Raw genomic sequence first — 27444 nt, forward strand, 5'->3', positions numbered from 1 at the left:
CGAATTTCTCGAAAAATCATTAATTTCGTTAATATCTAATACAGGATGAGTCAAAATATGAAAAAAAATTATTCACGTTTCGTTTTACCCTGTATTATAAATAACGAATTTCAACGAAATAAATTTTTTTAACGATTTTCGACTATAACGACAGAAGGCAGCGTGTTTTGAACACCTTGTATATTATACAGAGTCTCCAATTTATACGTCGAGGATTAATCCAAATTTTTTCGAACACTCCGTATAGTATATTAAAAATTTCACATCGTCGTCATGAGAATTTAAAATTCGGTGATAATATACGGGGGCGTTTCTTTAAGAAATGTATCTTGGGCGCGATGCAACATCGCCACGAAATCCGTCAAAAAATTTACGTCAAACTTGTCAAAATATTATAAACGTCAACTGTCAAAGTTCGATTTATGAACAAAAAAAAAACAATATTGTAACGTAAAAAACGGGAAAAAAATGAAAATCGATAAATACGTTTACATTTTGTAAATATAATATTTTCTTTCAATGGATTTTAGGACATGGAACTACAAGGTAACCTTGGAGAACCCATTTGGGTCAAAACGCGATCCAACCATTGAAGGGGACCGTTCAAATGTAGTTCTATCCAACATGGTGTCGATGTTACGGTTTGTCTCCTAAGAAAATGAAGAACGTTTGAAATGTGCAGCGAAACAAAATTTTATTAGCCGAAAACAGATGACGGAAACAAGCTAAGAAGCAAAACTAGAAAAATATTTAAAATATGGTAATAACATGAAAAGGTTCAACATAGAAAGGGAGATAGACGTGGCAACAGGAGATTAAACAATAAATAATCAATTGTAACGAAAGATAGCAATCAAAATGAGATAGCGGAAACAAACTAGGAAGCAAAACATTAAAAAAATCAAAATTACAACGCAGAAATGGAAAAATTGGATGAAAAGATGAAGCTGAATGAGTAAAAAAGAAAAATAAACAACAAGAAATGGATTAAAACGAGCAATAGCAACAAAAATGAGATAGCGGAAACTAACTAAAACATTCTACGAAAAAGGGAAATAGACTGGAAACAGAAAAATAAACAAAAATGGATTAAAACAAAAAATAGCAACGAGAATGGGATAGTGAAAAAAAAACTAAGAAACAAAATAGCAAAAGTATGGAAAATATACTAAAAAAATTCCAAAATTGGACAGAAATTGAAAAAAAATTAACAAAAAGAGGAAGATGAACGTGGAAAATGGGAAAATATCCAACAAGAAATGGATTAAAACGAAAAATAGCGACCATAAAAAAAGACAGTGGAAAAACCTACAAAGCAAATGATATTTGTTGAAGTGCAAACAAAAAATAAGATACAACTAAAAATGAGAAAGTAAATGTGTGAAAAAGCAAAAAAAAAATAAACAAAAAGTCAATGGAAACAAAATATAAATAAAACAAAAGGAAAACAGCGACCCAAAAAACAACAATTATTATCAAAATACGATGAAATAACTGAATAATTCGGGTAGTATGACGTATTTACCTATATTCCGCTCCCCATCCTTTGACGAAGGACATCCGGATGGTACACATCCTTGTCAATTGATAAACGGCTTCGAAACCCTGACTCACCGATTGAGATAAAAGAGCTGCGAATTCTTGATTGTTGAAAATCTTCAAATTGCAGCCTGCAAATATCGGAAAAATTGAAAATAACAAGAAAGTAATTTAAAAAAACGTGACAAAAATTTAAAAAAAAAAACCAAAAATAATTTAAATAAAGCAAAAATTAATAAAACGAAAATAATAACGATAGAAATTTGGAAAGAAACAACAATTAAAACAAAAACTTTATAAAAAAAAAACAAAAATTAAAAAAAAACACTCACCTGGAGGTATTTTACAAACCGTAGCCGGATGCCAACCGTACCTCTGGTTACAATTCGGCGACTGTACGAATATGCTGGAATCGCTCAAACATTCGGCAAAAACTTCCCCACCTAAACGAATATACAAACAAAAAACAAACAACGTAAACGATTAGAAAATTGATACAGGATGTCCTTTAAAACTGACCTATATAATACAGCCTGACCCCTTTTCCTATGTGTCTTCTCGTCTGTTCGACGACCGTGTTCCGGTTTACGTTTGACAACAACCCCAAACAGAACCTTTCCGAATTACTGGGATCCGTGAAACCGTCGACGGTTATCGAGGGTTGACTGGCGTGAAAGGTTTCGCCGACTCTGGTGTTCAATTCGTAGTAACTGATGCTGCACCAGAAGGCCGGTTCGCAATAAAGGACCGGTTGGGCGTCGACTGGGGGACTGGGGGTTATTCTCGACAAACCTGACAGTTATATGACATATATATGACACAGGAAGTGACGAAAGTGAATAAATACGAAAGTTTTGTATGGAAATGTGTTTTAGTCTTCAGCTGAGTTTGATTTTACCATAAATTTATTCAATAATAAAATAAATACCAAAATTTCACATAAAAATGTTTTTGTCTCCAATTAAGTTCAGTTTTGGTATAAATTTATTCAAAAATGAAATAAATACGAAATTTATAATTAAAAAAGTGTGAAAGTCACCAATTTTGCTATAGATTTATTCAGAAATTGAATAAAGACGAAATTTATGCATATAGAATATTCAGGTTTTCAATTTTGCTATAAATTTATTCAAAATTAAAATAAATCCAACAGTTTTGGATGAAAATGTGATTTGGACCTGAATTGAGTCTAATTTTGATATAAATTTATTCAACAATTGAATAAAGATGAAATTTATGCATAAAAACATATTCAGGTTTTCAATTTATTCAAAAATAAAATAAATACGAAATATTTAGATACAAACATCTTCAGAACTTTAATTTTACTATAAATTTATTCAAAAATTGAACAAAAACAAACAACTCACTCATATTATCATTCGGATCGATGGGATCCCCGTCCTCAGACATATACCCCGGAGGAGGCGTTTCTGTAGGAGGTACAACACTATGAGGGGATTCCATATTCGTAGGGGTACCATTAGGACACAACCCCACCGTATCCATGTAACTCCCAGGATGTTGCAAATGTAACCTACCAACAAAACTATCAAAAACAAATCTTCCCTTTCCTTAAATCGCAAGCAAACGAAAAAAAATCACCTACCCCAACGTATTGGTGTTATGGTGAGGAAACGACGTATTCTCTGGCACCGACGTGCTTAGATCCTCCAGAGAATGCGGAAACAAATTATTTTCATCCCCCAACGGATGACGCGGCACCAAAATCGCCGGGAGCGCTATAAAAACCGAATTTAATGCATCACTCATCGAAAAGAACCACAAAAAAATCGCCTACCTGGCGTCTCAATTCTCGTATAATGATAAGGATTAACACAAACTTCTTCTTTTTTCAAAGCGTAGCCGTATTCACAGTGATCCAAAAATCTCAATTCGTGGTGAGACTGCAACTCAGGCCATCTCCACAAACGACAGTATATCACGTGAGGTAAGCCTTTTCGTTGCTGTTGAACGTCCGCGTTCGGACGCACCCTGTATGTTTTTTTTATATAAATATATATATAAATGTTAAAGACTTGAGTAAAAAATTAATATTTTAAACTCGAATCACATTAAAAACAACGTAAATTATGTATGAGTACTAAAATATAAATAAATAAACTATATAATGTTAATTATATCAATTATGACGTCATAATTACAATACTAACCTCAAATTTATAAACACGTATATAAAGATGAAGGAAAAATATAAAAAAATATTTATTATTTTTAAAGTTAATTATTATAATTTCTTAAAAAATGTATTAAATCGAAATAAAAATCAAGGAAATGAAGCGAAATTCAAGGTCTGGTACATTTAGGGTAGGTCACTAGCCAGACGTAGTGACGTGAGGGGGGAACAAATCCATAATATGACCTTAAACTTAACCGACGGAATTAAAAATTTATTTAAACTCACCTGGGTATGGTAACACACTTTGTATTAGGATTCTGAGAGGAAATGGCACGTTCTAATTCCTCCAGAGCACCTGATTTTTTTAATTTTTTCACTAAACTTTTCACTGCCTTTTCACACCATTTGTCATCAGCGTCTGTGCCTTTTTTCCACCCTAACAGCCGTTTAACCACCGGGGGTGTAAAAGACGGTAACATTCCGTTCATCACAAAACTTCATTAATATAAAATTCACTCAATTCACTTAAATATTATTGTTCAACAAAAAATTTATTAGTATTTCTAGTTAATGAACCATTGCCATATTGTTTTTTTCTTTTTGACATAAGAATCTGCAACTTCGGTAACTTCTGATTCAATCCGATATATCAGATAATATTCTATCTTTGGTTATCACAGGGTATTCGCTGTCTCCTATCTTCTACTAACTAGACAAATGCTTTAAATTGACGTTTATTCTTTTGGATAAATTTTTATTGAAAATCAGATTTAATGTAAGAATGAAACAGTACTCTATCGAAAATAAAATATTTAACGTGATATATTGAATAATAATGAAATCCGATATACGAGATAATTTTATTTCTTTTATTATCATGAAGTATACGCTATCTTCTATCTTTGACTAACTAAACGCGCTTTAAATTGACGTTTGTTCTGTTGGCTAAATTTCCATTCAAATAAAGGCACGAAAATTAGATTAAAATAGTAACCTATAGAAAATTAAGTATTTAACTTGATTGTGAAATAATAATTGAAATAATAATAAAAATAAATCAATAAAAAAATCGAGTCTGTCGTATCGTTATGAATATTAAGACATCCCGCCAAATTTTTGGCGGTCTTTTTACCTCTCAAATGTCTATTCAGCGTGGTTATATCATTTGTTAGCGCCCTTTTGTGTAGTGAGGTAGTGTTAAAATAATTTTAATCATGCCTATAGCAAACGGTAATAAAATTTCTTTAAAATACACTAAAGTAGTTGAAGAAGCTTATCCACCAACTAAAGGGTCTATAAAAGCCGCTGGCTATGATCTTAAAAGTGCTTACGACGTCGTTGTACCAGCCAGGGGCAAAGCCCTAGTAGACACTGGTTTAAAAATCGAATTACCTGAAGGTTGTTATGGAAGAATTGCTCCGAGATCGGGGTTAGCTGTTAAGAATTTCATAGATGTCGGGGGTGAGTTATTGGAATTTTTTAATAATTGTTATTTCTTGTGTCGAGAATGAAGTTTTATGTTTGTTTTAATTTTTTTCAGCTGGAGTTGTAGATGAAGATTACCGAGGTGTTTTGAAAGTTGTTTTATTTAATCATTCAGATAAAGAGTTCGAAGTTAAGAGTGGCGATCGTATTGCTCAGTTGATTTGCGAGAGGATCTTCTACCCCGAGTTAAAGGAAGTTAAGGTATGTAATTATGATCTAAACGTGTTTTCTTCTATCGGGTTTGCTAAAATTGGATAAATTTTATTCATTTACAGGAATTAACTGACACCGAACGTGGGGAAGGTGGTTTTGGTTCAACAGGAACACAGTAAATTCATATAATGTCGATATTTTTAAGTATTTGTTTTAATTATGACTGGCTAGTGATGTTAGCAAATAAATGTAGAAATAAATTTCCTTTTCCAAACGTTTTTTCATTTAATTCCTTATAAATATATATAGTGTGATCAAATTTAATAACAAATCAAATATGTCATCAAAGTAAGTACAAAAAATGATTTAATTCCATATAAATATATATCAATATACATGGGGTGATCAAATTTAGTGGAAAATCGAATATGACATCAAGAGAAGTATAAAAAATTGTTTAATTCCATATAAATATATATAGGGTGATCAAATTTAGTAACAAATCCAATATGTCATCATAGCAAGTCCAAACAATGATTTAATTCCATATAAATATACATAGGGTGATAAAATTTAGTCCAACAAATCCAATTTGTTATTATGAGAGATATAAAAATAATATTTACCAACATGGGGGGTCTTCAGACAAAACTTTTTACATTTAGTGAACCAAAACTCAAATTTTATGACGTGCCTTTCGAAAAAAAGTATCTTTTTCAGAGCACGAATGAAAATCACGTCAAAATGTTCATTACAACATTGTAATATTATACAGGGGTTTATTAAAAATTATTAACTCTTGACGAACTAGTTTTTTTCCTTATTTTGACTGTCCCTGTATTACAGCTAACAAATAATAAAACAATTACATAATTACTTTCATAGACTTTTTTAATTCACACTATATATAATTTGTTGTGCGACTGGTGTTGAAATACCCTGTATGAGATTAATAATTCCAAACTAAATCCTTTAACGTAGACAATCTTGTTTACGCTATTAATGTATGAAGTGTTGTCTATCTAGTAATGAAATGAATTTTATGCTTTCAAAACGTATCTAAAAATTTACAAAGAAAACATACATTCCCAGAACTAACAAGAATAACAAAAGTATATGTATGTATGTATATGTATAAAAAGTCATACTTCTAATATATTTTTCACTATTTAAATTATTACTGAATAATTAAAATAGTTAAATAATTGGATTTTCACTTTTATCAATACATACTGTATAGGATTTGTATATCAAGAAGCTTTGAAATACCCTGTATAAGATTAATATTTTCAAACTGTGTCCTTTAAGGTAGGCAACATGTTACGTAAAAATGTATGAAGTGTTGCCTGTCTAGTAGGGAGAATGTCTTAAAAATTTATCTAAGAATTGACAAAAGAACGTACATTAGATCCAATATAAATAAAATATGATTATTTTATACAAAATGAAAATCCAACGTGTTTTTCAATATTTAAATTATTATTGAACAAATATAAAAATTAATTTATTCTATTAAAAAATAAACTATGATAAAATTTAACTGTTTATTATTACGTACCCAGTTGCAACGTTGCCGTACTGCTGTAGTATTCTTTTAAACTACTTACAAAAGAATATTAGACATAATTTAAACATTTTCAACCTACTTTTGACCTTGGAATATTTTGTTATATAAATTAAATCTATTCAGGAAATAGAGTTTATATGGATTAAAATACGTTCGTTTTATTGTATCAACTTTCACATGATCGAAAAAAAAATTGTCGTCAAGGTAAGCAAGAAATAATTGAAAAAATATCTTTGCAATTCACTGGATTTGTTACAATTTCTAAATATACGCGCCTCTATGCAAATTAAACAAAAAATAATGAAATATATAGTTGTGAATTGTTTTACAATGTTGTCACGTTGTAATTTTTTTCCACTTTTTGGTATGGTAAATATTATTTCACCAGTACATAGTACTGTTTATCATTCTATTTTTATAACGATATTCCACGTATTAATTAATTATTTATAAAATGTAAAAAACTGATATAATTACCCTTCTTTATAATAATAAATCTGGCAACTACGGATATCGATATCAAATACGTCTGTCAGTTAATATACCAGCCATTATTTCACTTACACTTTATATATATTTAAATGTCAAAATAACATAACCTAAAAATGTTTTATTGATTTCCTTCTGTTTTTTTTTTATTTTTATAAGGATCGTTATGAAATCAAAAACAAATAAGTATATTTAATTTTTATTTAGAAAAAAAAGTAACATTTTAGATAAAATTATTTACTAGGGAAAGTCAAAATTTAAAAAAAAATTCACGATTTTTAGGAACATTTATAAAATGTTTTTTTTCCCTATAATTCCGCTGAAAATAATTAAAAAAAATTAACTACGAGACAAAAAACAACATGTTGTCATCCTGGTTATCTAGCACGCCTAGGAACAGAAAGGATAGTTAGGACAAGAATGCGCGTCTACTCCTGCGGGAATTTGACCTACACCATGAGCTTGTTGAGCGTTATGGGGGATTCCATTGTTCCATTGATTAGGAGCACCTTGATTCGGATTATTCCATTGAGAAATCAAATTTTGGTTTTCTGCGACCAACAATTAACGTTCAGAACACATCACAATCACCGAATAACGTTTAATTACTTACCATAACCCGGTGCAAGGGCTTCAACTAGACCTTCTCCGTGGTAATCTCCATCTCCTATGTATTCCCCTTTGTTTAATCTAGAAGTAGCATCGTTTCCCCATTGTTGTGGTACAGGAGCAGGGTTATATTGCCCCTAAACACAGAAAAATAAAACTTGTAACAAAATATTTGTTTCCTAAATAATTGCAAGCATTATTACAAGTTGTATCTATACGAACAACTAAATACAAGTTCATATTGTGATTTAAACTTATTTAACACGTATAATTTTGTATTATTCACGTTTTTTTAAATAAATTCATAATTAAATTATGTTTATAATAATGCTAACGCATAGACGAATGACACTAATGACAGTTAATTTGGCAGTACCTAAAGCTACGTCTTCCGTTACTGTACATATCACGTATATTAAAGAATTAAACTGATTTTTACGAAAAACATCTAAACATGATAAAAATCGACGTGTAATTTTTATCTATGGCGATTGTCAACTCTAATTTTCATATTAAAACAAAAATTTATCTATGAGCCGCCTTAATGAATTTACGTACCTGATTCCATTGATTAGGTTGTGAGTTCCAGTTGTTTTGTTGGTTCCATTGGGATTGGGGTTGTGCATTCCATTGTGGTTGGGGTTGTGCGTTCCATTGGGGTTGAGCTCCCCATTGAGATGCCGGTGCTTGGGGATCGGCAGCTACGGCGGGGTTATTACAATTAGGGAAATTGGGACAAGCTTGTGGACTAACTCCGGCTGGGTAAAGATGCGCTGGTTGACCGCCGGCTAAAGGTCCGTTCCATACAGCAGTAGCTACTGCCAAAGAGCAAGCTAATAATACCTGGAATTTTAAATATTTTTATAAATACGAAAACATTTTAGTTTTTTTGAATATATTTATTTTTTAAATCATTATTGCTATCATGCTGATAGTAAGTGGAATTTGATTAAAATTTATTATAAAATCGTAAAATTTTGTAGTAAATAACGTGAAAGGAAAATAATTTCAGGATAATTTTAGAGGTGGGAGATAACGATTTAACATATTTTTGGAACTTCTATAACAATCACTGTAGTCCTTTCACTTTTTTAAATCCTTTTTTTAAGCACTCACTGGTTGAACACAAAATAACACTTCAACACTAAACTATTCGTTTTTTTTTATAAAATTTTTTTCATAAAAACACTACTTACCAGTTTTACAAACATGTTGATTAAATATTAGGGAAACAACGTGAATGATACATAACTTTATCGTGTATATATAGTTATTAACCACACCCTTTTACAAGATTTGTAACTGTAATAATATTTTTAATTCCTTTCCCACACCAATAGAAATTAATATAGATTAAAACATACAGGGTGATATACAAGATAACAAATTATATTTCAAAACTTTTATTTCACAATATAAGGTTATAATATTCTTCCTGTCGATGTTTTATAATTTTTATCGCGTATTATGAACTTTTCTTCTCATTATAAACAAATCCAACGTTGCCAAATCACGTAAGTAATGTCTATAAGATGTTTAATTTATTCTATTTTATAAATATGTCATCGAAAGTGCATATTTCTACAGATTTCGAAATAATTGACACTTTTAACTAAATAATCTAAAGTTTAAATTAAAAATTAACATAAAAGTGACGTTTTATTAGAAATTGTTTTCGTTCCTATTCGAAAAAGGAGTGAAATTTTCTTGAATCATACTGTATATAGGGTAAAAATTTATGGGAAACTGGGCGGGACAAAAGTATTTCCAAGGTTTCGAACTGCTTCATTGCCATGGTAGGCATTCAGTCATTAAAAAAAATGTCTTATATTTATTTAAAAAAAAAATGGAATACCTGCATTAGGCGAGGCATACCTTTTTCTAACATATATATGAGATTGTGACCTTACGTTTGATTGTTAATTTTTTAACAATTATGCTATACGGGGGCGATTTTAAATATATATAACAGTAAATTAATTTTAATATCCATACATTAATATGAATGATTTTGAGTTGATTTCATACATCGTTTTTTACATAAAAAAATCAATAAAAAACGTCGAAAAGGTACGTAAATATTGAAATAAAAGGGATAGGTACCTTGAAATGAATTGTAAGGGATTATATCTTATTAAATATGACGTATTAATCTTCCAGGACCGTATTTTACTGTAACGTTTCTAAAAGGTGGGAATAAAATACGCACCGTTACGTATTTACACGGAATAAAGTTCATAGACAAATGATACTCTTAAAAAAAAAGCGGAAATTGATGTTTTCGACAGAATTAGTGAGAAAATGGGATTCAAATGAATAATTTCGAAGAAAAAAACATTAAACCAGCAGATTAACCTCGTACATTTCTATCGTTACGTTTTTTACACGGAATAAAGCTCATAGACAAATGATACTATTAAAAAAGAAGCGGAAATTGATGTTTTCAACAGAATTAGTAAGAAAATGGGATTCAAATGAATAATTTCGAAGAAAAAAACATTTAACCAGCAGATTAACCTCGTACATTTCTATCGTTACGTTTTTTACACGGAATAAAGTTCATAGACAAATGATACTATTAAAAAAGAAGCGGAAATTGATATTTTCGACAGAATTAGTAAGAAAATGGGATTCAAATGAATAATTTCGAAGAAAAAACCATTTAACAAGCAGATTAACCTCGTACATTTCTATCGTTACGTTTTTTACACGGAATAAAGCTCATAGACAAATGATACTATTAAAAAAGAAGCGGAAATTGATGTTTTCAACAGAATTAGTAAGAAAATGGGATTCAAATGAATAATTTCGAAGAAAAAACCATTTAACAAGCAGATTAACCTCGTACATTTCTATCGTTACGTTTTTTACACGGAATAAAGTTCATAGACAAATGATACTATTAAAAAAGAAGCGGAAATTGATGTTTTCAACAGAATTAGTAAGAAAATAGGATTCAAATGAATAATTTCGAAGAAAAAACCATTTAACAAGCAGATTAACCTCGTACATTTCTATCGTTACGTTTTTTACACGGAATAAAGTTCATAGACAAATGATACTATTAAAAAAGAAGCGGAAATTGATGTTTTCAACAGAATTAGTAAGAAAATGGGATTCAAATGAATAATTTCGAAGAAAAAAACATTTAACCAGCAGATTAACCTCGTACATTTCTATCGTTACGTTTTTTACACGGAATAAAGTTCATAGACAAATGATACTATTAAAAAAGAAGCGGAAATTGATATTTTCGACAGAATTAGTAAGAAAATGGGATTCAAATGAATAATTTCGAAGAAAAAAACATTTAACCAGCAGATTAACCTCGTACATTTCTATCGTTACGTTTTTTACACGGAATAAAGCTCATAGACAAATGATACTGTTAAAAAAGAAGCGGAAATTGATGTTTTCAACAGAATTAGTAAGAAAATGGGATTCAAATGAATAATTTCGAAGAAAAAACCATTTAACAAGCAGATTAACCTCGTACATTTCTATCGTTACGTTTTTTACACGGAATAAAGTTCATAGACAAATGATACTATTAAAAAAGAAGCGGAAATTGATGTTTTCAACAGAATTAGTACGAAAATGGGATTCAAATGAATAATTTCGAAGAAAAAACCATTTAACAAGCAGATTAACCTCGTACATTTCTATCGTTACGTTTTTTACACGGAATAAAGTTCATAGACAAATGATACTATTAAAAAAGAAGCGGAAATTGATATTTTCGACAGAATTAGTAAGAAAATGGGATTCAAATGAATAATTTCGAAGAAAAAACCATTTAACTAATAGATAAACCTCGTACATTATTATTGTTGTATGTTTTTACTTGAGATAAGGTCCATAGACAATTATAATCAACATTATTCATAGAAACATCAATATAATTTGAATTATAAATGGTCAGTAAACATATACGAGGACTGTTCAAAGTAATATCGACTTTTCTATGTACAAACTTTTCGAATCTTTTTATCGGTTTTCCGAGAGCGAACTTTGTTGAATAAAACATCAAAAGAGAGTAAGTTCACTTTCCATCGAGTTTCGAACGTCGATTTTCCTACGAATACACCTAGTATTTAATTTTTTCCCTATAACTTCCTTTATAATATTTTTTTCGCGTATATTTTTGTAAATTTTTCAAAAACAAGCTAATAAATGTCACATTTCCGTCTTCTTTTCCATTGCAACCCAAAACGTCGTACAAAATCCCAATAACAAAAAACAAATCCGTCAAATTAGACACTTTATTAAAATCATATAAATAAATTACATATTTATAATATCACTAAGCACAGAAAGGATAATTAGGACACGATCTGGCATCGACGCCGGCTGGAATTTGGGCAGGCTGAGCGTGCGCACCGGCTTGACTGTACTGAGCTTGATTATAAACGGCTGGGTTATACTGAGACACGGCTGGAGATGGATTATAAACCCTTTGTTGTGGTACAGCTGAAATAAATCGTTTATCATATAAAGTATTGACCGGTTTTGGTATTATTGCACCTCATCAGCACAACGTATTTATTTAAAATCACATAAAAACCGTTTTTTTCTTATATACAGTGTGTTTAATGACTTACAGGCATATCCTGGAGCTAGAGCCTCGGCAAGACCTTCATCGTGGTAGTCTCCATCCCCAATATACTCGCCACGATTCAAAGCATTTTGAATCTCAGCTGAATATTGAGGTTTTTGTGACTGAGTATATTGTTGAGGTTGATATTGAGGTTGTTGATACTGAGGTTGTTGATATTGAGGTTGTTGATATTGAGGTTGTTGATATTGGGGTTGTTGATATTGGGGTTGTTGATATTGGGGTTGTTGATATTGGGGTTGTTGATATTGGGGTTGTTCCGGTACTTGGTTAACGGCAACAGCCGGATTAGAACAATCTGGGAAATTGGGACACGCTTTAGGATCGATTCCTGCTGGATATAGTGCAGCTGGTTGACCTCCTGCTAAAGGGCCGTTGTAGGCTGCCAAAGTTACAGCGAAAAAAGAAGATATTAAGACCTGCAAACAATTTTTTTTTTTTAATTTTAAAATCGAGAACGGATGTTGTAATTTATGACACTTCCTGTATAGTAAAAATCATAAAATAACAACGTATAGTGAAAAAATATTATGCTACGTCGTTTTTTGCAAATAAATATCATTTATTTCGAGCTCGATTAAATAAATTGGGTCTTACCAATTTCAATGACATGTTGTTTGGCTTGTTCGATATCACAATATGAATATCAGCCGAAAATATTTTGAATTTATACCGACACCACGCCTTGTTTATCCATGAACTTACAGAAATCTTTCTTCACGTTCCCATTGACGGACTCGACGCAACCCTTTTAACTTACGTTCGTTTTTTATAGTTTTTATACGAGGGGAAACGTGAAATTATAATGGACACGGAAAATATTTAGTTTTTGATTGAAATATTCAGTTTTTCGTACGTAATTAACTCGATGATGACTGCGAGATTAATCCGAAACGTCATATGAATGATATTAAAAAGTTTTTACCGCCATTTTGTGAACCGAATAACAAAATTCGAAGAAAAAACATTTTAACACGTAGATTAACCTCGTACATTTTTTTTGTTACGTGTTTTTACTGTAAACAAGTTTCATAGACAAGTGATGGTATTAAAATATTAAAAAAAGAAGCAGAAAGTGATGTTCAGAGTTCGTAAATAACGTTAAACGTCATCTGTCAATTCAACACCGAAAATTATAATATAAAAATCATCTTATTTCCAATTATATCCATATAAATTTAATTTAAACCCACTCTGTATATTCATATACATATATATACGCCACAAACATTTATTACAATCCCCTAATTAAAATGTTTTTACTTAGCCGCCATGTTGTGAATCTATTAGTTTAGCATCAAACAAAATTCAATCACATAATATAAATGATATATTTAATTTCAACATACACTGTATATATAGTAACTGATTATATAATGCACCTAAAACGTCAAGATTTCATTCAAACATTCACTGTATATACGGTTTTAATTAATTCTAACGTTTTTTTTTTCATTTTAGACGCAAACCTCCTTGTAACAATATTTGATATCGTTTTAACAAATAAAATGAAACAAAATCGAACATACCTGAAGAAACGTCATCTGTCAAATTAATATTAACAAAAATTATTATTGTAGAATAATATGAATAGTTTTAACATCCACTGTATATTTGGTTTTTATTAATTTCAATAATTTTTTTCGTTTCATAACCTTAAATAACTTTTATATAAAAAAAAATATTAAAATATATCTTATTACATGAAATGTGGTATCTAAGTTTCAGTCTACTAATTTTACTTTTTAATACTTTTATTCTTCTTAATTTCGTACGTGATCTAATTATTATTTTTTTTTCTATTAGGTAACTTTTTAACAATATTCAAATGACCTAATTAACGTTTCATTACAACGTTGCCAGGTATCAACTAAATGTGATTAATTATTACAGACAAAGAACTTGCTGTATAATTAATTAAATGCAATTGTTATTACTATAAGTCGAATAAATATGGCAACTGTGTATATATACTACTTTTTATTTCTATTAGAATTATAGAAATTCTTGTCTATGTAATATTTTTATTACAGAAATTCGTTTTATTTATTTCAATAGTTAAATATAGATTATTTTGTAATGCTATAAGAATTTAATACGAGGAAATACAAAAGAAAAGGTTAAAGCTTGTTGTTGTCGTGTTCTGTTGGTGACCGATTATTAACCTGAAAGGTCAATGAGTGCATTGAAGGTGCAGTTAACTAAATAACTAAAGGAACCTTCTAGAATTTACCCTCTTTATCATATAGACCTGGTATCTATTAACGAATTTTATAATTATAATTCTCTGTTACGTAATGGCGAGAATTTTGACAAACTTAAGACTATTTCATAACATTCTTTTTATTGAATACGTTTTTTGTTAAAAATATGTGAAATTTAATAAATTTTACCATCGAAATATCAACGATTTTAAAACAATAAATTCGGCAACAACGTATAATAGATAAAAATCAGCTGGTCCGTTACCGCTAAACACACAAGGTCATATTAGATAAAGCGAGATTGACGTGCAAAAGAGATAAATAAAAAAAATATAGAAAAAATAATAAGAATTATATAAAATACTAAAGATAATATAGATCAAAATAGAATAAAAAAAGTAATTAACGCCAATTTTAATATCTTGAAAAAATTATTACATCAGGGAAATAGTATATAAGTCCAAGATGGCGTCAAACGTTGAATTACGAAATTGTTTTAATATAAATTATCTTCGATTTATGTGGAAAATTTTACAAAAAAATTACAATAATACCATAGGAAATTTAACGTATAACAATCTAGTATATAATTACGTGGTAAATTCGTTATGTTTTTGAGGTGAATTGAATGTATTGTTCTATAAATATCAAATCGTATTATGTACGGTTTTTAGGGCACAGTTGCAAACAACTTCTCCCACGATAGGATCACCTTGTCCTTGATATATTTCTATACTTGTTGTAGAGGTTTCATTTCCTTATATCAACCGGTTTAGCACATTCGATTTATACTTGAAATACACATATTTACACACTGGTATTTAACTACACTGAGAAAAGTTTATTGGCATCTGTTTAATACTTTGAGAGACGAAATTACATTTTTTTAGCAAAATCGAATGCTTTTGTTGTAACTAGATGGTTTTTATTCATTCTTTCACTATTTGAAGTAAGATAACACCATAAAACTATGCTTAATTCAGTATTTATGGTTTTCACTTGTAATTATAAGTTTACTGTAAATTTCCGGAGACTTTTACATTGTAATCGAGAAGTTTTTCAATAATAGTGACTTAATCACCTAAAAATGCTTAAAAAATGACTTAAAATTCGATTTAATCTATTTTAAAACTAGAAATCTACTAAGTTGAAGGTTATAATATTTTTAAACAGAGAAATTTTTTTGTAAATTCTAATATGATGTTTAAACTTGCGATACTATATACAATTGATATAAAAACCAATTAATTTACCATATATGGTGGTAACATTTCGTAAACATCTGAGCTAGTCCGGCCCTGTTTTTTATTTACATTTCCAAAACGAATTAATGACGTTTCATACATAACCCACTATTCTAATTAATAGTTTAATAATTGAATCACGTTTTTTTGGTGGTAATTAATTACAAGTACTATAATTTATTATACTAAAGTTTTTTTTTAAGTGTTGGAAATGACATTGATGCCGCTCCTATTTATTCGTTTAAATTTATACAAATCCGAAACCATACCCTGTATATTCAACTACTATCAGCTTTTGTATTTCTCATACTAATTTTTAACGTTAAATCAACAAGAAATTTTAGGTTATGTTCTACAAATTACGTTTCTTGAGTAAACTAGTTGATAAAATGTTTCGTTTCGCATCAGACGATATAATTTCAAAATGAAATTTACTGTATATAGTTTTATGTTATTATCAATAGTTAATGTTGATTGTTTATCATCAATTTCAATATTTTTAAAGAATTTTTTGTTACCAACAGATAGAATAATGATAACTGAGTATACGTGTAATTATAAAAGTAAGTAGTAACGAAGGGGAATGTCTGTATATCACTTTCTCTGTCTGTTGTTAGCCGCACGATATTTTTTTTCTTTGTTGTTGAGGTACTGGTTTTATCCCAACGTTGCTCGGCGTTCTTTTTATAATAATTGTAACGAAATTTTATTTTTTATAATAAATATAGTTTTCGATAAACTGAAATATGAAATCAAAATAATCGATTAGCATTTCAAATACACACTATCTATCAAATGAAAAAACAACTGCTTTTATTCGTATTTTTTCTATTTCTAGCTTATAGTCCAGTCAAATTAGTGCATAAAGTAGGAGTGAGACTAAAGAAATTAGTAAAAAGGTAAAATTTGCAACAAATATTGAAAAAACTTCTATAAATTTATATATATTGGATATACAATATGTACTCATTGATTCTGTACAAGCAAAATTTTTTCTCTGGATCTCAAAAATGAGTATTTGGCTTTTTTCAGCAAAATGATGAGTTTTATAATAAAATTACATAGGACAAAAATTGTAGATCACTCGATTATCTATATGAAATGTTATAATACTTATTTTTACAACATACTGTTTCTGAGATATAGCGATTTAAAAGTCGATAAAAGTTGTAATCTCCAATTTCACCTTGTTTATCAATGGAATCCAAAGAACTGAGGCTGGAATTTGATATATTGGAACTATTTTTCACTTTAGTTTCACTTATATAGTATCTCACGTGGAAAACTGGGCATAACATGGAGATTATGACTTTTTCTATTTTTAGATCGCTATATCTCAGAAACGATGCATCTTAAGAAAAAAAGTAATGGAACGATTTTTATAGATAAAAATAGGATCTATAATTTTTGTCTTAACAATTTATCGATAGGACGTACTGTTTTTCTGAAAAATGTAAAAAACTTATTTTTAAGACTTTAGACCTTAAATAAAAATTTTTGTATGTACTAAGTCGATCATTTAGTTTCAATATTTATATAATTGTGTTGCGAACTTCCCACTAGATTTCTATTGCGAACTTACGAATTTGTATTCCATTGAATGTATAAATTGACTGGACTATTATTAAATTTCTTTTTGTTGGAATGAATTGTTTGAACAGTCGAATTTAATATTCAAATTTTTTTCGATTTCTGTACTCAATGCACTATCGTATAATTTAGTTTTGAAAAAGTGCATCCAGTACGTATAATTATGAGAAAAAAATAACTTCCAGTCAAAGTATAAATATTTGTATTGAACTTTTTATATCAGTTTGGTTATCGACATAAGAAACTTCTAATAATGAAAATAATATTTATTTTACTCTGTTTGGTAGTTATAAGTAACTGTACGTTTATTAATGTTGCAATAAATTTTATTAATTTATATAAAATAAAAACAATTAATCAATTTTCTTGTAATATAAGAGGTAGGTTCTTCTTCTTTTCCATTATATATTTGCCTCGTTAGATAAAATGTCAAAACGAGTAAGTTAGGTTCTTTCATTCTATTGCTAATTTAAGCAGCGTTGCCACTTGGTGATTTTTTTCAGTAAAATAAATTTTTTTCAGAATCATTAAGTTTATTCAAACAATTAAGTGAACTAAATCTGTACGCTCGTATATTGAAAGTAAATCCTGTATTTTTGTCTCACGTGAATCCTACGAATAAAAATCTTTTTATATTAAATTTAGAATGTGAAAATTCCACTGAATTTTTACAAAAAGTGAGTAAAAACTATAATTTTTTAACAAAAATCATCAAAATGAATTTTTCTTTCAGTCTAATCAACTTAATTATTTCGCCTCCCCTTATAAATGGTTAATATTCCATTCTAAACCTTTGAATGAGACTATAGAAAAAAATTTCAAAAATTTGGATATTTTAATCGATAGTGACGTCACGTTGTGCCAAAATCTACACAACGACACTGTTGCAGTCACAAAAATATTCAAATATCGATCAAATTATCCAATAGAAATCGAAAACGCCGGTTACTGGACTAAAAATGGCGGTTATAACGATCTCGATATGGAAAAAATAGCTGTAAGAAGAAGAGGGGATATGAAAGGAGCTACACTAAATACGTGCGTAGTAGTCACAAATAATGACACTTTAAATCATTTAACTGATAAAAGGTTTGTATCTATAGCTTAATTATTTATTGATTCTCCCTCGTATTACTAAAACAAGCATTTTTGTATTAGATCTGTTGAATATTTCATTTTCAATTACGTTATATTCTAAAGTTTCCTAAGTTTAAAACGAAAAATTACATACGAAATACTTTGTAGGTAACTTGGCAACAGTGTCGACTCGTGGTCGCTAGTTAAAAACTTTGATCATAGATAAAATGATATGGATAGAGGTTATATCATAAGCATTGAAATTTGATATTTCAAAAAGTATTTACAGATTATTTTTAACTAATTTTCAATTTTCTAAGATCTTAGAACGTTTTAGTAACTGGTGATATATTGTTAAAATTAATTTAATACAAAAAAATTAAAGTTATGTGGGTAATACTTAATTATTCACAATATTTTGAAGCTTGGCAACAGTGCTACTTAGCTACTTGTAACAAGACCAAATATACATGGGTACAATAAAAGTTTTAATAATTTGTTTACGTAGATTAATCCAAATCTGATTGTATCAACCGTTGCTATCAATATTTTGAAACATATTTTTAGGGACAAACATATTGACAGTATAACCAAAGTCGATTTCGTCTTAGTAAATCACCTTGGGGATATTGTAAACGCTACCCTTAACTTCAGTTTTGTATCATCGTGGGGGTATAAAATGAACGATTCCCATTGGAATGGAATGCTGGGGTGTTTAGAAAGAAAAGAGGCTGATATAGGAGGTAGAAAATCATTTAGATGAGAAAAAAATGAGGAAAATATCGATTCTATTTTCAGGAACTGCTTTATTTTTTGTGGCAGATCGTTTGGATGTTATTGAATACATTGCAATGGTAACACCAACGAAATCAAAATTTGTTTTCAGAGCCCCTAAATTGTCCTACGTTACCAACGTGTTCACTTTACCCTTCGATAGACAAGTTTGGATATCAACATTTTTCCTCGTAATCCTGATTGGATTATTAATTAATTATATATTGAAATGGGAAATTTATAAAAAAAAATCAGAAAACGTGAGATATTTGTGTATTTATTATAATAATTATTTGTTAATTTAAATTAAATCGGTGTCGCCATCTATACGATAGATAATGAACTATGGGTCGTCGGTAGTAGGTGACGAGGTCAAAAACGCAGTGTTGCCTACGTTCGTATTAACTCTAAACCTCTCATAAAATAATGGCGTTTTTTTTTACTTTTAATTCTAAATGCTTTTTTTGTATTTCTTATTATTATAACTATAAATTGATTATCTTAATGTTTTTTTCGCTTTGAACATCATACAGGGTCGGCAAATAAGTGAAATAATAGTTTATTTTTGAAATAAGATACATTGCTACATCCTAATTTATATTGTTTTAAATAAGATAAGTGTTCTACGAGGGTGGTTCGATTGTCAAAATTTCGGTACGTTACTTTGTGCCACGTTTCTGACGATAATTATTATACGAGAGCGATTCGATTCTCAAACCTTCGGTACGTTATTTTTCGCCACGTTTCTGACGATAATTATTATACGAGGGCGATTCGATTCTCAAACCTTCGGTACGTTATTTTTCGCCACGTTTCTGACGATAATTATTATACGAGGGCGATTCGATTCTCAAACTTTCCGTACGTTATTTTTTGCCACGTTTCTGACGATAATTATTATACGAGGGCGATTCGATTCCCAAACTTTCGGTACGTTATTTTTTGCCACGTTTCTGACGATAATTATTATACGAGGGCGATTCGATTCTCAAACTTTCCGTACGTTATTTTTTGCCACGTTTCTGACGATAATTATTATACGAGGGCGATTCGATTCTCAAACTTTCCGTACGTTATTTTTTGCCACGTTTCTGACGATAATTATTATACGAGGGCGATTCGATTCCCAAACTTTCGGTACGTTATTTTTCGCCACGTTTCTGACGATAATTATTATACGAGGGCGATTCGATTACCAAACTTTCGGTATTATTTTTCGCCACGTTTTTTACGAAAATTATTATACGAGGGCGGTTCGATTTACAACATTTTTGGGTAAATATGGAGGGGGCTTTCGGGATTAATAACTCAAAAATGGCAGAAAGGATTACCTTAAATTCGGTACCGTTGAATAGGGATCTTATTAGAGGGAATTTTATGACGATAAATAATTTCTATGCTTATTTACGTTCCTAGGAAACTTCGTACGCGTTGCAGAAAGTCGATCAAGTAGAAGTTGCTCTGATATCGTTCGGAGCGGTTTGTCAACAGAGTTCTACGGTCATACCGACTAGTATACCGGGTAGAATCACAACTATATTGTTGTTTATTTCATTGATGTTTCTTTATACGTCATATTCGGCAAATATAGTGGCTCTATTGCAATCGTCTTCAACGGGTGTACGTACTTTGGAAGATCTGCTGAAATCTAGGTTGCAAATTGGAGTATTTGATACAGTCTATAACAGACACTATTTCCCGGTGAGTTTTTATATACTTCACCTCGTATATATGGTGAAATTTGGTTCGTAGAAAGCTAAAGGGGCCGTACGCAGAGCCATCTACGAACAGAAAGTCGCGCCTCGAGGTCAAAAAGATCATTTTATGCCGTTGGAGGAAGGGGTGAGGAAAATTCGAGAAGGGTTGTTCGCTTTTCACATGGAAACCGGCGTTGGATATAAAGTAATAGGTAAGTAAATTGAGAAAGTAGTTTTTACTTCAATAATTGCTGTTTTTCTTCTACTGTTTTCCCAATTTCGTGTACCATTAAGTTAAAATCCTAATTTTAACGATTTGGATTACGAAGATGTGGCAACAGCGCTTCTATATTGAAAATTTACGTGCTATTGAAATTTCTTGGTGTTTCGAATGCGATTTATTCCCATTTATTTCAGGGGAAATTTACCAGGAATATGAAAAATGCGATTTGCAAGAAATTCAGTATTACGATTTTACCGATCCGCATATAGCGATACAAAAAAATTCACCTTACAGAAAACTGTTCAAAATCGGGTAATGAAACTTTTTTTACCACTCTCGTATATTTTTAACTCTCGAAGCGGATCAAAAAACGACTATTACCTCAATATTTGTTTACATAATCGTCTCTAACAGATAATTTCGTTATAATTTGCAATAAGGTACGTCAAATATTTCGTACTACCCCCGTAGAATCCAAATTAGTCTGCAGGTACCAGAAAATGACCAAAATTTTGAAAAAAAATGGGCATTTGTTTACAAAAACGTTTTTTTCAAGTTGATTTTACTACAATTCGGGATTGGGTACGTCAAATTTTCTGTAGAACCCCTGTAGACTCAAAATCATTGTTATTGTTACCAAAAAAAAAAACAATACCTCGAAAGAATTGCCATTTGTTTATATAAGCTGCATTTTTGTGCTGATTTTGATGTAGCTCCAAGTTGGATACATTAAATTTTTCGTACTGCCCCCGTAGAATCAAAATTATCGTCAAGGAACCAAAAAATATGTGAAATTTTGAAAAAGTGAGCATTTGTTAACGTAAATCTCCTTTTTTGAATTGATTTCACTACAACTTCAAATTGAGTGCGGCAAATTTTTCATAATGCCCCCGTAGAATCCAAATTAGTCGATTGGTACCAGAAAATGACCAAATTTTTGAAAAAAAATGGGCATTTGTTTACAAAAACGTTTTTTTCAATTTGATTTTACTATAATTCGGGATTGGGTACGTCAAATTTTCTGTAGAACCCCTGTAGACTCAAAATCATTGTTATTGTTACCAAAAAAAACCAATACCTCGAAAGAATTGCCATTTGTTTATATAAGCTGCCTTTTCGACTTCATTTTGATGTAGCTCCAAGTTGGATACATTAAATTTTTCGTACTGCCCCCGTAGAATCGAAATTATCGTCAAGGAACCAAAAAATATGTAAAATTTTTAAAAAGTGAGCATTTGTTAACGTAAATCTCCTTTTTTGAATTGATTTCACTACAACTTCAAATTGAGTGCGGCAAATTTTTCATAATGCCCCCGTAGAATCCAAATTAGTCTATTGGTACCAGAAAATGACCAAATTTTTGAAAAAAAAAGGGCATTTGTTTACAAAAACGTTTTTTTCAATTTGATTTTACTATAATTCGGGATTGGGTACGTCAAATTTTCTGTAGAACCCCTGTAGACTCAAAATCATTGTTATTGTTACCAAAAAAAAAACAATACCTCGAAAGAATTGCCATTTGTTTATATAAGCTGCCTTTTCGACTTCATTTTGATGTAGCTCCAAGTTGGATACATTAAATTTTTCGTACTGCCCCCGTAGAATCGAAATTATTGTCAAGGAACCAAAAAATATGTAAAATTTTGAAAATGTGAGCACTTGTTAACGTAAATCTCCTTTTTTGAATTGATTTCACTACAACTTCAAATTGAGTGCGGCAAATTTTTCGTAACGCCCCCGTAGAATCCAAATCAGTCTACTGGTACCAGAAAATGACCAAAATTTTGAAAAAAAGTGGGCATTTGTTTACAAAAACGTTTTTTTCAATTTGATTTTACTATAATTCGGGATTGGGTACGTCAAATTTTCTGTAGAACCCCTGTAGACTCAAAATCATTGTTATTGTTACCAAAAAAAAAAACAATACCTCGAAAGAATTGCCATTTGTTTATATAAGCTGCCTTTTCGACTTCATTTTGATGTAGCTCCAAGTTGGATACATTAAATTTTTCGTACTGCCCCCGTAGAATCGAAATTATCGTCAAGGAACCAAAAAATATGTAAAATTTTGAAAAAGTGAGCATTTGTTAACGTAAATCTCCTTTTTTGAATTGATTTCACTACAACTTCAAATTGAGTGCGGCAAATTTTTCGTAACGTCCCCGTAGAATCCAAATCAGTCTACTGGTACCAGAAAATGACCAAAATTTTGAAAAAAAGTGGGCATTTGTTTACAAAAACGTTTTTTTCAATTTGATTTTACTATAATTCGGGATTGGGTACGTCAAATTTTCTGTAGAACCCCTGTAGACTCAAAATCATTGTTATTGTTACCAAAAAAAAACCAATACCTCGAAAGAATTGCCATTTGTTTATATAAGCTGCATTTTTGTGCTGATTTTGATGTAGCTCCAAGTTGGATACATTAAATTTTTCGTACTGCCCCCGTAGAATCAAAATGATCGTCAAGGAAGCAAAAAAATATCTAAAATTTTGAAACAGTAAGCATTTATTTTACTATATCTCGAAATTGGGTACGTCGAACTTTTAGCTCTACCCCTGTAAAGAGTAATCGTTCATTCTATAAATTTTCCATACAATTTTGATACGAATTTAATTCAATGACAGTCCTGTCAAATACCCAAAGGAGTGGTTGTTTTTTCCACGTAAATCGATTTATTTTTACACGCAGTTTTAGAAAAATCTGGGAAAGTGGATTACAACCAAGAGAAGTAAATTTAATCTATACTAAAAAACCGACTTGTACATCGCGAAATTCGAGTTTCATCAACGTCGGTTTGGTAGATTGTTATGCTGCTATCATGGTATTAGTAGTCGGTGTAATAATCTCACTATTAATATGGTTGTTAGAATTAATTTTCCATAAAAGGTAAATTTAATTAACCTCGTCAAAAGCTTTATCGTAATCCGCGAATCACCGATATTGTTTTTTCCAGGAGTCTATTGAAACAACAGGCGTACGAGATTAAAAATTATCCCAAATATTAACGAAAATGTACCAAAATATACGTAGAATAAAAATTAGCAGCATTAATTTGTTGTTTTATTTCATTTTTGACACATCCTGTATAATAAATAAAAAGTTATAAAAAGCATTTAGATATGGATACTTGAAAGTAAATAAATCAATATAAAATCGTTATTTTTGGTTCTTTTTCTAAACTATATAATTTTTGACACACACTGTATAATAAATCGACATTTATTTGAAGAATTTCAAAACGGTTCCCTTAAAAATCAATACTAATCTAGACGATCTCCTTTTTGACCCACACTGTATAATAAACAGACATTTATCTGAAGAAAATCAAAATGGTGGCCGATTTTAGCTCTTCTTTCACAATACCTAATTTTCGATATACACTGTATAATAAAAAAGAAATTTTCCACGTATTCACTACGTTAAGGCGTTAGTTAAACTTATATAAAGGAGGTATTAAATTAAACGAATCCGTTAGATTTATTGCAAAAAGGTTATTCGGAAAGGAATCTTAATTTGAAGTTTCAAAATCGAAATTTGAGGTCGTCCACTTGTAACGAATGTCGTTTCACTTACGTTTTTTTTTCCACGTCCAAGGAAGTGATTCGTAGGCGTTTATAATATTTTGCATATCAAGGCACGCCTTTAGTTTTTTTTTTTTGTTACGATCAATTCATAATAGAATTAGTTAATATCCAATCACTTTGTAATACAACATATCGCAAAATAAACTATAACAGCATTCCATTTACCGTTCACCCCTTGTATAAATGATGATCTAATCAATTCTTAACGAAAATAGTTTTAAGGTTTAATAAAAATTTAGAATGGACTAAATTTTTTTTAAATGTTTACGGATTTTATGGAAGTTTTACACTATTTTTACCATAATTAATTATTCATTCCACGTCGAACGATTTCACTTTTTTATATATTTATCTATTATTATAATTGTCTATTCATATATATATACTTTTAGTGCTAGAAATGACGAAATTTTCCTACAACCCATGTATAAATGAATTTTAGTTAATTCATGACGAATATTGTAAATGGTTATTGGATTTTATAGAAATTTTATGGTATTTCAACCGTAATTAATAATTTATTCCACGTATAACGACTTCATTAATAATTGTCTATGTTTGTATATACCTCTATTATTAAAATAGTCAAAATTTTTGTTCAATCCATGTATATATGATGATCTAGTTTATTCATAACGAATATTTTATGGGTTTCATGGAAATTTTTATGGTATTTTAACTATAATTAATAAACGATTTTATATATTTTCTACAATCAATTATTTATATCATCGTCTACGTTTATATCTACCTCTAGCGCTAGAACCGCGAACTATCTTTTTGTGTATACGTCAATTGAAATTTATTTTTGACAGTTGTGCTTAAGTTAACAGATAATATGGTAAGAAATTACCGTTTTTTTGTTAAAATTTATCGTGTTATTTAGTGGAAAAACATCGGTGTATATATAAAAAATGTTTATTTCGTTTCAGGCAAACTATTCCGAAGACCAGATGGCCGGTAAGTGCATTCGATTACAAAAAACTAGGTTAAGTTGCCCCACCTTGTGTCACCCATATTGTACTTCTTTGATATTCCGTATTATCATTACTCTCATTTAATTGTTTTTCATCAATTTTTTTGTGATAATAATTGTTTTAGTTGTTTTAAATAGTGTTTTAAACAAAATTTATATCCAATAAAATTATTTTTAATAGTAAAATAGTTTAACGAAATTATGAAACATAGAATGAGGTAGATTACACATATAAAATGACTCATGTTTTATGTTTATTACCATAAAAGGAACGATTTTGAAAGTTTAAATCTTCAATTTATTTATGCTTAGTCAGTATTAAGTGTTGTTTAAAGATGTATCTATACGATATTCCAAGGAAATTAACCCTTACGTCGGTTGAAGGTTCGTTTTTATTTTTAATTATTAGGTGAGAAGTTTTTTATATTTTTTTACAGAATTTCAGGAAGCTTTCCAGCTTTTTGATAACCGGGGGGATGGTAAAATTCACGTAGCACAAATCGGGGATGCTTTAAGAGCATTAGGGCAAAATCCTACCGAATCTGACGTTAAGAAATATACCCACCAGCATAAGCCTGACGAAAGGGTGTCTTTTGAAGTGTTTTTACCTATTTATCAGGTAAAAATGACTTTTTCGGGGTAGTTATCGTTTTTTTCTCATTATTTAACCTTGTAGCAAATTTCTAAAACTCGAAGTGCTGATACGGCGGACGATTTTATCGAAGGGTTGCGCCATTTTGATAAAGATGGGAATGGGTATATTAGTTCCGCCGAACTTCGCCACCTTTTGACCACTTTGGGGGAGAAATTGACAGATGACGAGGTTAGTAGGTTAAAATTTTTTAGTACCTAATATACAGGGTGTGTCATCGAGATTTTTGAACGTCCAGGAAGAGAACTAATTAAAATAGAACAGGACCGGACTAGCTGTTATATTAATTTATTTTTTATTTAGAGGGTAATTTTGTGATTTATTTAGGTGGAGCAGTTGCTTTTGGGGCACGAAGATTCTCATGGGAACGTGAATTATGAAGAATTCGTTAAAGCTATCATGTCGGGTTGACGAAAATCGTTTTTTTTTTCTTCAATTATTTACGTTGTAGATTTTCCATTCCATATTTTTTATATCCCGTGACTAATACTGTTTTTTTTGTTTTGAAAAATCATTTGATCAAAACGGCATTTAAAAAAAACTTGATAGACTGAAAATTTCGACCTTTTTGGCCCTAATTTTTTTATATCTTTATCTTAAAGTATTAATTTATAATATTGGATAAATAATGATGGATTTTGTGTAAAAATGTATGCCATATTTAATATATTGGGATGTTTCACTAATGTTTTTGTTTTTTTTTGTCAAAAATTGTTTTTTTTATACCTAAAATAAAGTGTGATATGAAAAAAGTTCGTTTCTTTAGTAGTTTTTTCCTTTGTAAGAAATTTGAATCGAAATGATTCGGGTGATAACTAAAAT

The 27444-nt window shown here is 30.0% G+C and overlaps 6 protein-coding genes across 8 annotated transcripts; 3 read left to right on the top strand and 3 right to left on the bottom strand.

Moving 5' to 3' along the window:
* Nucleotides 1-485: 485 nt before the first annotated feature.
* On the bottom strand, nucleotides 486-4312 carry LOC130898513 (mothers against decapentaplegic homolog 3). Of its 2 annotated transcripts, none has more exons than XM_057807873.1 (8): nucleotides 3965-4312; nucleotides 3341-3534; nucleotides 3149-3281; nucleotides 2910-3076; nucleotides 2059-2331; nucleotides 1872-1982; nucleotides 1526-1670; nucleotides 486-650 (listed from the first exon to the last, which is right to left on the bottom strand). In XM_057807873.1, exons 1-8 carry the CDS (start codon nucleotides 4165-4167, stop codon nucleotides 527-529), a joined length of 1350 nt encoding a protein of 449 aa, XP_057663856.1. In that variant the 5' UTR covers nucleotides 4168-4312; the 3' UTR covers nucleotides 486-526. The 2 variants fall into 2 exon arrangements, with proteins under 2 accessions (XP_057663856.1, XP_057663855.1); XM_057807872.1 differs by having other exon boundaries at nucleotides 2910-3088.
* A 348-nt stretch (nucleotides 4313-4660) lies between these two features.
* LOC130898517 (deoxyuridine 5'-triphosphate nucleotidohydrolase) lies at nucleotides 4661-5591 on the top strand. The gene is made up of 3 exons (XM_057807876.1): nucleotides 4661-5140; nucleotides 5220-5365; nucleotides 5440-5591. The coding sequence occupies exons 1-3, from the start codon at nucleotides 4894-4896 to the stop codon at nucleotides 5494-5496; spliced, it is 450 nt and encodes a 149-aa protein (XP_057663859.1). The 5' UTR covers nucleotides 4661-4893; the 3' UTR covers nucleotides 5497-5591.
* A 1969-nt stretch (nucleotides 5592-7560) lies between these two features.
* On the bottom strand, nucleotides 7561-9307 carry LOC130898516 (bifunctional endo-1,4-beta-xylanase XylA-like). Its single transcript, XM_057807875.1, has 4 exons — nucleotides 9179-9307; nucleotides 8541-8825; nucleotides 7987-8119; nucleotides 7561-7924 (listed from the first exon to the last, which is right to left on the bottom strand). The coding sequence occupies exons 1-4, from the start codon at nucleotides 9191-9193 to the stop codon at nucleotides 7764-7766; spliced, it is 594 nt and encodes a 197-aa protein (XP_057663858.1). The 5' UTR covers nucleotides 9194-9307; the 3' UTR covers nucleotides 7561-7763.
* A 2923-nt stretch (nucleotides 9308-12230) lies between these two features.
* Nucleotides 12231-13220, bottom strand: LOC130898515 (DNA translocase FtsK-like). The gene is made up of 3 exons (XM_057807874.1): nucleotides 13195-13220; nucleotides 12584-13016; nucleotides 12231-12452 (listed from the first exon to the last, which is right to left on the bottom strand). The coding sequence occupies exons 1-3, from the start codon at nucleotides 13207-13209 to the stop codon at nucleotides 12286-12288; spliced, it is 615 nt and encodes a 204-aa protein (XP_057663857.1). The 5' UTR covers nucleotides 13210-13220; the 3' UTR covers nucleotides 12231-12285.
* Nucleotides 13221-16424: 3204 nt separating this feature from the next.
* LOC130898519 (ionotropic receptor 75a-like) lies at nucleotides 16425-24460 on the top strand. Its single transcript, XM_057807879.1, has 10 exons — nucleotides 16425-16608; nucleotides 18158-18312; nucleotides 18369-18724; nucleotides 19280-19455; nucleotides 19511-19746; nucleotides 20903-21187; nucleotides 21239-21395; nucleotides 21601-21718; nucleotides 24099-24296; nucleotides 24364-24460. Exons 1-10 carry the CDS (start codon nucleotides 16470-16472, stop codon nucleotides 24413-24415), a joined length of 1872 nt encoding a protein of 623 aa, XP_057663862.1. The 5' UTR covers nucleotides 16425-16469; the 3' UTR covers nucleotides 24416-24460.
* A 1139-nt stretch (nucleotides 24461-25599) lies between these two features.
* LOC130898717 (myosin-2 essential light chain) lies at nucleotides 25600-27308 on the top strand. 2 transcript variants are annotated; one of them, XM_057808191.1, is made up of 5 exons: nucleotides 25600-25835; nucleotides 25927-25954; nucleotides 26408-26589; nucleotides 26647-26793; nucleotides 26950-27308. In XM_057808191.1, exons 1-5 carry the CDS (start codon nucleotides 25833-25835, stop codon nucleotides 27031-27033), a joined length of 444 nt encoding a protein of 147 aa, XP_057664174.1. In that variant the 5' UTR covers nucleotides 25600-25832; the 3' UTR covers nucleotides 27034-27308. The 2 variants fall into 2 exon arrangements, with proteins under 2 accessions (XP_057664174.1, XP_057664172.1); XM_057808189.1 differs by lacking the exons at nucleotides 25600-25835; nucleotides 25927-25954 and adding an exon at nucleotides 26011-26354.
* Nucleotides 27309-27444: the final 136 nt, after the last annotated feature.

This window comes from Diorhabda carinulata, chromosome 10, assembly GCF_026250575.1.
Source record: "Diorhabda carinulata isolate Delta chromosome 10, icDioCari1.1, whole genome shotgun sequence".
NCBI classification, from domain to species: Eukaryota; Metazoa; Arthropoda; class Insecta; order Coleoptera; family Chrysomelidae; genus Diorhabda; species Diorhabda carinulata.